Consider the following 9,800-nt stretch of genomic DNA (forward strand, 5'->3'; position numbering starts at 1 on the left):
TGGTTAAAGACACTGATCATTTAGGCATATTTGTTTTTGGATTGTGAAAGCAAAGTAGAGCTAACAGAATGATGTCTGGTGGGAAGTGAATTCAAGACCCCATGCTGTATAGCAGGCATGCCAACTGCTGCATTAGCGTAGTTACATTACCTACACTGTTCACTTTCTAATGGTGAACTTGAGTCTGTAGCTGACATTTGAAACATCATGGCCGATCAGTATCCCGAATTCCATGCATTAATCCACGTAGCTTGTCCCTATACACTAAAGGGACAGGCAAATCTTTTGGGTCAAAATCCATGCTCACACTTCCTGTCACTAGAAATGTGATTTACTAATGTGGTGAAAGACTAAACTAGAATAAAATCCTCTCCCCCTTCACTTTGGATGAGACCGATTAGGTTAAGATTTCTCAACCTAGATCTTCAATGAATACCAATACTGCATCATGGACATGTGCTATCTTTAGCATGTGGCTACGTCCCTACATTGTTGACAACCGATTTTTAAGTTACCTGACCTTTACTGTGTGCAACTAAATTATTTCCTACAACGCTTAGGGCCCTTTCACACTGGGGTGGTTTGCAGACGCTATTGCACTAATAGTGCCTGCAAACCGACCCAAAAGTGCCGCTTTGATTCCAGTGTGAAAGCCCCGAGGGCTTTCACACTGGAGTGGTGCGCTAGCAGGACAGGGGGAAAAAAAAAAAAAAAAAAAAAAAAAAAAGTCCTGCTAGCAGCATCTTCGGAGCGGTGTATACCGCTCCTGCCCACTGAAATCAATAGGACAGCGCAGCTACACCGCCGGCAAAGCACCTCTCGGTTTTTAACCCTTTCTCGGCCGCTAGCGGGGGGTAAAACCGCCCCACTAGCAGCCGAATACCGACGGTAAAGCGGCACATACAATAGCAGCGCTTTACCACCCCCCCCCCCCCCCAGTGTGAAAGGGCCCTTATGCAAAGACTCAAATGTATTGAAAGTGAAGACTATGCTGATCTCTTAAGGCCACAGCCTGTGTGACCTAATTAGCTCTCATCTTAAACACTAGGCCAAGACCCAGGGATTGTAGGATATACAGTCTTTGTAAGCAGTGTCCGTTCTTAGACTACAGGTCGTGCATTAATCTGTCCAGTGTCATGACATGTCTCAAGTTTAACAAAATAGAATGTGAAGATCTACAATAGACTGTACAGAGCTCAAAATGACACCATGAAACTACATGATCAAAGCACATCTTATGCAGGCAGGTTTAAAATGCCTTGTATACCCTTATCATTGGAAGCCAACAGCATGTTTGTTTTGCCTGCATATGGGCTTCCTCCCATGATACAAAACCACATTAGTAGAACAGAACTGATACATTATGGCCAATACAGAAGGCAGCTGCCAATGGTAGGGACCTTACAACCTTTTGGTGGCAGAACCTAAAGTACTGCTCTATATGCTGCAGCATTTGTTGGTGTTACAATCTAACCAAGACACCCGTCACAGAATCCCACAATTCATACAACTTCACTTTTATAAGACAGTCACCCCACAAACCCTTATGACTGCAAGAATACAAGAGACCATTTTTCAGAGCAACTTGTTTTTTATTAAATATTAAAGCTCGGAGAGATTTAGCTCTGTAAAGGAAAAAAAACAAAAACAGATTAAAACTCAAAAAAAATAAAAAAAAAAAAAAAAAAAAAAACACAAAAAAGTACAAAACTCAGCAAACTCAAAACAAATAAAGCAAAACTTACCGTTGGGCATTCAATGTCACCACTGTTGATATCGTCAATTATATCATGTGCGGGTCTGCCATCAATGTTGCAGCCCACAGACTGTGCCGTGCCCAGGATCTCCTTAATGGTACCTGAAACAAGGTGGTAGAACAATTATCTTCTGCATTATTAGTCGGACAAATTTGCTGAGCTGCTCAGGAAAGATTTGGCTGTGGGTAGTCATAACACCCACGTGACAGTTTTGGCATTCATACTCACCAGATAGTTCTCTGGCCAGGGAACGATGCCTCATCTGACGAGCAATGCCGACAATTTCATCAAACGTGATGCTTCCACTGTGTTTAACTGTTCAAATAAATAGGACTAGTCATTAATACTACAACATTTAGTGATAAGCAGTAAGCATGACTGTACATACAACTGTCTCCAAACTTTCGGCACAGAGTCACTCACTGGTAGAGTGAGCCTGTTTCCTAAGATGGATGCTGATCTAAGCACACCACTGGATTATTACCAAACACATCAGAATGGCATAGTGGCGGGTGGCTGAGGAAAAGAAAACCCAGTGATAAGGTGGACTGAATGGGCATGATGTTGGACATGGATATATTACAGACTTACTGGATTGGGCAAATAACCAGTTTTACAACACTGTGCAAAAGGAGACAAGTCTGCTTCTGGAAATGCTAGTTGCCAGATATATTTTTGACTTACAACCAACGAGATCAAATGCACCTGGCTGTTAGCAATGCATACTGCATAGGAGAGAGAAAGGCAAATCTCATAATGTAGTATAAAAATCCCAAAACCCACTTACACAGAAAAAAAGAGCCAATGCAATGAGCAAACGGCATGAAACACTGGTGTGTGCAACAGACTCACAGGCCAAGCTTCGCCCAAAACGTTTCTTCTAAATGGTGGTGCTGTTTGCACACTGAATTACAGAGCTCTAATCTATGAGTGGACAATACAGTTGAGATTTTATTTTTTCGGTAAACTATTACACTGAGATGCCTTTTGGTCTCTAGTAAGCATTGCCAACATGGAGTGCTGCTGACCAAGGCAATAGGAAGATTGTATGGCTGTCTGACAGCCAGGCATGCTTCGCAATAAAAATATCCAGTAAGGGACTTGGAGCACTGGTGGCACATGAGTGAAGCAGTTTTGTAAGAGTTCACCGTTGGCACCAAACCTCTTTATGGGTTTGGGTTGCAGGACTATTTAGTCCCAATCTGCACACACTATGATGGATGAGCATATTTGGGATGAGTTGCACTTACTGTTCTTCTGCTTCTTCCTGTCACGTGGAGGCTCCTTCAGGGCTTTGATGATCAGAGCAGAGGCAGATGGTACAACCTCAATCTGAGGGTAAAAAAAAAAAGTCAGTATCCTTATCCCAGTGTCAGTGCCTTGGTTGACAAATCCACTTCACATTAAGGGCCAGTTCTGTGCACTTTTTTCTGCACTAAAAACGCATGCAGTGTTTTCCCATGTGATCTAATGGCTCCAATTCACACCATGCAGTCAGTTTCCGGTGCAGAAACTGACTGCATGGTGTGAACTAAAGCCATTGGAATACATGGAAAACACTGTGCATGCATTTTGTGCAGAAAAAAAAAAAAAAAAAAGCGCAAACTGCATCTGGTGTGAACTGGCCCTCAAGGCTTATCCCCAGTCTATCGGCACAGGATCAGCCACATGAGGAAAAACCCTGTTTCCTAAGATGGGGTTTGCTCTCAGCTCACCACTGGAATACACTAGGTCACAGGCAGACCAGCATAGTGGCGGGTGGCTTCTACAGGCTGTGGTTACTGAACTCAAACAGTATATACCAATGTTCCAAGCTGCCTGTGGCTTTAGTGGTTTTTCACTTACCAGGAACAAGCATCAGGAGTACTGACTGCACTTGTCCTGGGCCAGCAATTAACTACCGGAGCCAGATAAAGCTGGGCATACTAACATTTTCAGGGAGGTGTCAATGGCAGCCTTTTTATTTTACTATGCATGTTATTCCAACATGCCGCCTATACACAAGTCTACTAGTCCCATTTATACAATCCTGTTCAAAGAGTCAAATCTAAAAAAAAGTATACATTTTATCGTCTTTAGTTTAGTAAACAGTTGGTTCAACTGTGCATTATAAAGCAGTGAAATGTAACCAACCTCACATTACTGAGATCAGAGCTTCGAACCATAAAAGTTTACCATACCAATACTCTACTGCAGACTACTTAATTTCCTGCTAGATAAGGTTATTCAACCTCAGTCCCAAGGCCCAGGTGTGACTGCAACCTTTTCCACCCCAAGCATGAAATCCTGGCTCTCATCAAGCCAGAAAGGAATTATCAGCTGACACTTGCAATATGATCAATGTTTACCTTAGAATACCAGACTGACCTTTTTGTGCTAAAGTTAAAGAAAGGATGGCACTTAAACCTACAAAAGGTTATGGTTCCGACTGATTTGGAAGAGGATTCCAGGGCTGCCTCAAAAACTGAAAAACAGTTTTAGAACAGGCATGTAGATGTGCACGTCAGATGTCCCAATATTTTACATTTGTTCCTTAATCACTACCTAAAATAGAAGTTACTGACCTAGATCAGAATGATGTTTCTTGGGTCTGCAGATTCAAAAGTACAGTAAAACCTTGGTTTGAGTCCAAATTGGTTTGAGTTTTGTGCAAGACAAGCAAAATGTAATACATTTTGACTTGATATACAAGTAGCATCATGTCACAACTGAATATAAAAGAAAGGCGCCTCTAAGTGTAGCAATACAGTTAATGAAGTTACATTTAGCAACTCACATGGTTGATTAGAAGAGGTAAAGCTGTACACAGAGATCCTCCAAATAGCCATGGTCCCTTCCATGCTGCGCTCCACGAGCGGTTTAAGCCTCACTTTTAGATCACGCTAATGAAGGGTAGTCTTCCTGGTCACAATTGCAGACAGACAGCAGTGAGAGCCGGCGGTGTGGGGGATGGTCTATGTGGATAGCTTTACCCCAAATGCCTGCATACTTAGATGTGCCTCTTTTAATCAACCATGTGAGTTGCTAAATGTTGTACCTTCGTTAATTGTATTGCTACACTTTTCTTTCTCTTTTATACTTAGTTGTGACATAATGCTACTTGTATATCAAGTCAAAATGTATTACATTTTGCTTGTGTTGCAAAACATTGTACCTTCATTAAAGGGCAAGTTCACCTTGGGGGGCAAGTAGTTTAACAAAACATCAATCCCAACAAGGAGTGGCAGTCTAGAGAATTACCTGGGCCTGTCTGTTCTGGATGGTCAGTTTGACAGTGATCCTCAAGCCCTTCCAGTCACCGGTTGCCTTGGCAATGTCATCACCAACTTTTTTGGGAGACTAAAAGGAAGAAAAAAAAAAATTATGAAAACATCCCAACCACTTTAGAAAATTCCAAATACTAAGACCAAGCAAGATATTCATATTGTTAACACTTGGGGAATACAGCATGTTCGTTTAACAGGCATGTATAAAAGTGTTTAGCAATGACTATTTCACACATTTAAAGAGGAGCTCCAGTCTCCTCCCAAAAAAGTCAAGTCAGCAGCTACAAATACTGTTGATGCTGCCTTTAATACACTTTCCTATCCAGATACCCAGCAATGTCCTCACCCTAGGTGATTCTTACAATTGGCTTCAGATACAGGTGCTGGCATTTTAAAGAGGCTGTAAACCTAATAACAAACCCCCCCGAAAAAAAAAAACTCTAGCATAATGAGCTAGTATACATTGCATACTAGCTCATGAAATACTTACCTTATAAATAAGCTGTTGCAGCGGTCCCAACACACTGTTGTCACCTTTCCCGGAGCTTCTTCCAGGTTTGCAGGCTCCGGTGCCGTTTGGCCGGAGCCACGACAATGCCACTCCCGTGCATGCACACAGGAACCACCATTCATGGCATGGGCTCAGAAACAGCACCCGTGAGCTGTTCCTCCAGATCTCATGCACCGGTGAGGTCATTGGCTGCATGCACTGGATATCTCCCAAACTGTACAGGTTTAGGAGATATTTTCAATACCTATAGGTAAGCCTTACTGGCTTACTTAGAGGTAAAAGTTTGCAGAGGAAGTTTACTTCCTCTTTAAGAGAAACTGGCAGTGAGGCCTTGTGACTTCACAGCCAGTTTCTCAATGGTCCTGAATGAGCACTTTCTGAATGGACCTGCTGTGTCCCAGAAGGCTGTGCAGAAATGGAGGGGGGTAAACTACTGCTCAGATCATCACAGCGATCTGACCGAAGTGGCAGCAAGTACCTGTCAAATCCAGGTACCCTCTACCACTGAAAAAGTGCCAAATGTGGCAGTGGAGGGGGTTGGGACAGAGGATGCAAACAAGTGCAACGGCCCCTTTTTGGGTGAATTCTGCTTTAAGTGTGGTACACAACATTCAATAGTCACCACATCCCTAACTGTTCTGCACCGCGAAGGGGCTGTTTATCTTCAAAAAAATACACCAGCATATCAAAAATATTTAATACCAGTCTTGAACATCCAAGTGCGAGGCTTGCGGGGAAAAAAAAAAAAAAAAAAAAAAAAAAAAAAAAGCTACCAACACCTCTGCAGGACAGAGTGACAGGAACACTTTTCTTTTAAGCAAAGTGGAGAAGTATTTAAACTTCACTGCTGTCCGGCCTCTTCTACCACACCATTTCTGCTCTGATGTCACAAGGACAGAAGAAAAATCTCTCCAATGACACATACATATAAAACCTGACAGAAAAGTTAGTCTTCACCATAGTGAAAAAAATTTAAGAAACTCCCATAGACCCTAAGCTATTGAGAATTTCGCAATATGGACAAGCAAACTAGAGAGGAAAAACAAAATTAGAATAAACCTACCAAACCCAATGGTCCGATTTTGGGGGCCAGAGCTGAGGTAGCCCCTACCTCACCACCAGTGCATCTCAGGTAAACTACAAAAAAAAGACACACGGGAAGTTAATATAATAAAAAAAAAAAAAAAAAAACTGTCAGCATGCAAAAAAAAAGCCTGATATATGCATAAAGGAATGTACTCAATCTTTCGGCACAGAACCAGTCACACACAGACACATTCTGTTTCCTAAGAGGAGGTCTTTCTAAGCTCACCACTGGAATATACCCAGACACACCAGACTGGTATAGTGGCGGGTGGCTATGGCAACCTAAGGGATGATGCAAATATTGTATTAAAAGGAAGCGTTGCAATAGGTCCATTAATCCTAGAGGTTCTTTAAAAGTCCAAATCTTAAAAATCAGTTGATGGCACGAGGCAGTTCTGTACAGTACTTAACACTTTTGTCTCTGATCCAGAGATCTTTGGTTATAAAGTCTGCACAGCTGGCAACATTATGCTTTTGGTTCCTAGAAGATGAAACCCTATCAGAAACCTACCGGCCTGACAAGTAACTGCCTGTCTGCAGAAGTATGCAGACAGCAAAAACTCAAAGCCCAAGATCTCTGGATCAGGTGAAGATTTACCTCAACCTGATATTTAAGTAAACCAGTGCTTTGCCTATCCAGGGAAAAGCAACAGGTTACCTTTCATATCATCCTCTAAACTTGCACAATCTGACATGTGCAGTTATCTATTGTGGTGTGAATGAGACAGGGAAAGCAATTGTTTTCTATGTGCCCTAGGAGCGATCTCCATTTATCCAGTACAGAAAAAGGCAGCTCACTGCAAATACAAAGGAGCCTGTAGACCCCATAACCGGGAGGCCCCACTCCTCCCATCCCATATACCCAGGTCACGGGAGGCCCCACTCCCCCCCCCCCCCATATACCTAGGTCACGGGAGGCCCCACTCCCCATATACCCAGGTCACGGGAGGCCCCACTCCCCCCCCATATACCCAGGTCACGGGAGGCCCCACTCCCTCCCCATATACCCAGGTCACGGGAGGCCCCACTCCCTCCCCATATACCCAGGTCACGGGAGGCCCCACTCCCCCCCATATACCCAGGTCACGGGAGGCCCCACTCCCCCCCCCATATACCCAGGTCACGGGAGGCCCCACTCCCCCCCCCCATATACCCAGGTCACGGGAGGCCCCACTCCCCCCCCCCCCATATACCCAGGTCACGGGAGGCCCCACTCCCCCCCCCCCCCCCATATACCCAGGTCACGGGAGGCCCCACTCCCCCCCCCCCCATATACCCAGGTCACGGGAGGCCCCACTCCCCCCCCATATACCCAGGTCACGGGAGGCCCCACTCCCTCCCCATATACCCAGGTCACGGGAGGCCCCACTCCCCCCCCCATATACCCAGGTCACGGGAGGCCCCACTCCCCCCCCCCCCATATACCCAGGTCACGGGAGGCCCCACTCCCCCCCCCCCCATATACCCAGGTCACGGGAGGCCCCACTCCCCCCCCCCCCATATACCCAGGTCACGGGAGGCCCCACTCCCCCCCCCCCCATATACCCAGGTCACGGGAGGCCCCACTCCCCCCCCCCCCATATACCCAGGTCACGGGAGGCCCCACTCCCCTCCCATATACCCAGGTCACGGGAGGCCCCACTCCCCCCCCATATACCCAGGTCACGGGAGGCCCCACTCCCCCCCCATAGACCCAGGTCACAGGAGGCCCCACTCCCCCCCCATAGACCCAGGTCACAGGAGGCCCCACTCCCCCCATATCCATGTCACGGGAGGCCCCACTCCTTCCATACCCGTCTATCACACACTCTGCTGTATGAAGAGAACCTGTCCTCAGCCCCGGGGATTGGGAACACACATTACCCCGCACACACGTGACTCCGCTGCGGCTTGCCCGGGACAGGAGGCCCTCGGCTGGGCGGCTCGCATTCCCCCTGTCCCGCCTCACGTACCGATTTTAATTTCGAGGGGGTCGAACTTAGGAGGCATGTCTGTGCCGGACTAAGGGGGATTCCGCTTCTCTCGGACCGGTTTCGGTGTCGGATGAACCCAGATTCGGGACGACCGAAGAACAGTTGCACCTCCACCAGCAAAGGAAGCGGGATAGGAAAAAGGGAGGAGCAAGCGCGTCGCCGACCTATTATGGCCGGAGATCTCGCGGGATGACAGGGAGATATCGCGGGATTTTGGAACATTGTCTCCTTCTAGCCGCCATCTTGTGTGTGGCAACAAATGTGAAAGTAGCGTAGTTAGTATAAAAACCATAGCTCCCAACTGTCCAGATTTCGAGGGGCTGTCCATAATTTGGAAACAAGCCCCTCTGTGTTCCTCATTTTGGTCTGATCTATATAGTATATAAAATGCATTATTTAGCCTTCAGAAAGTGTTTTCCAGCGCTAAACCTTTCATCCAAATTCTAAATTGCTGCAGTTGTAAATGTCTAAAGGCATAGTAGTGGTAAAAAAAAAAACATTTGTGGTTTTAAAGGGATTGTAAAGCTTTGTTGTTTTTTTTAAAACAAACATGTCATACGCCAACTGTGCAGTTCGTTTTGCACAGAGTGGTCCCGAACACCCTCTTCTGCGGTCCCTCAGCGGCTAGGATTGCCACATCATCCCTTTAATCGAGGACACACATTAATTACACAGGTTCTGTGGCTGATTAAGGTGGTAATTAAACTCACTTGGTGCCTTATCTGCATTAAATCAGACTCAGAACCCATGCGGGCGCACTCCCGAATCCTGCATCTGTGTCCATTCACAGAATGCAGGACTCGGCCCCGGCGCGGCGTCATTGGATTTGATTGACAGCAGTGGGAGCCAATGGCTGCACTGCTATCAATCTATCCAATCAGGACACGAGACACCAGCTAGAGCTGGTCTGCTCGTTCCTGGCCGGCGAAGGATCGGGGTCAGGTAAGTAAAACCGGGGCTCAGGAGGTTTTTCCCCTTAATGCATAGAATGCATTAAGGGGAAAAACCATGCATGTTTACAACCCCTTTAACGAATCATTTTTGTTGTACAATTCTCCTTTAAAGGGGGTGTGGCAAGGGGTATGTCCTATACCTACATACTTTTGTTAATAGGTGTCCCTCATTCCCATCTCAAAAAGTTGTGAGGTATGTGAAAACCATCAAATGGCCGCTCCTGGCTGCTTTGGTGTGATAATGCAGCCGATCT

At 45.8% G+C, this 9,800-nt stretch overlaps 1 protein-coding gene and 3 non-coding genes across 5 annotated transcripts; all 4 read right to left on the reverse strand.

Moving 5' to 3' along the window:
• Window positions 1–1,571: 1,571 nt before the first annotated feature.
• On the reverse strand, window positions 1,572–8,756 carry RPL12 (ribosomal protein L12). 2 transcript variants are annotated; one of them, XM_073599827.1, is made up of 7 exons: window positions 8,573–8,756; window positions 6,598–6,671; window positions 4,998–5,096; window positions 3,008–3,089; window positions 1,986–2,072; window positions 1,746–1,858; window positions 1,572–1,625 (listed from the first exon to the last, which is right to left on the reverse strand). In XM_073599827.1, exons 1-7 carry the CDS (start codon window positions 8,607–8,609, stop codon window positions 1,620–1,622), a joined length of 498 nt encoding a protein of 165 aa, XP_073455928.1. In that variant the 5' UTR covers window positions 8,610–8,756; the 3' UTR covers window positions 1,572–1,619. The 2 variants fall into 2 exon arrangements, with proteins under 2 accessions (XP_073455928.1, XP_073455927.1); XM_073599826.1 differs by lacking the exon at window positions 8,573–8,756 and adding an exon at window positions 8,495–8,564.
• On the reverse strand, window positions 2,146–2,270 carry LOC141109154 (small nucleolar RNA SNORA65). Its single transcript, XR_012236163.1, has one exon. It is a non-coding gene; the product is annotated as a small nucleolar RNA SNORA65 (small nucleolar RNA).
• Window positions 3,391–3,516, reverse strand: LOC141109153 (small nucleolar RNA SNORA65). The gene has a single exon (XR_012236162.1). It is a non-coding gene; the product is annotated as a small nucleolar RNA SNORA65 (small nucleolar RNA).
• On the reverse strand, window positions 6,766–6,889 carry LOC141109152 (small nucleolar RNA SNORA65). Its single transcript, XR_012236161.1, has one exon. It is a non-coding gene; the product is annotated as a small nucleolar RNA SNORA65 (small nucleolar RNA).
• Window positions 8,757–9,800: the final 1,044 nt, after the last annotated feature.

The sequence above is a fragment of the Aquarana catesbeiana genome, linkage group LG09, assembly GCF_042186555.1.
Source record: "Aquarana catesbeiana isolate 2022-GZ linkage group LG09, ASM4218655v1, whole genome shotgun sequence".
NCBI classification, from domain to species: Eukaryota; Metazoa; Chordata; class Amphibia; order Anura; family Ranidae; genus Aquarana; species Aquarana catesbeiana.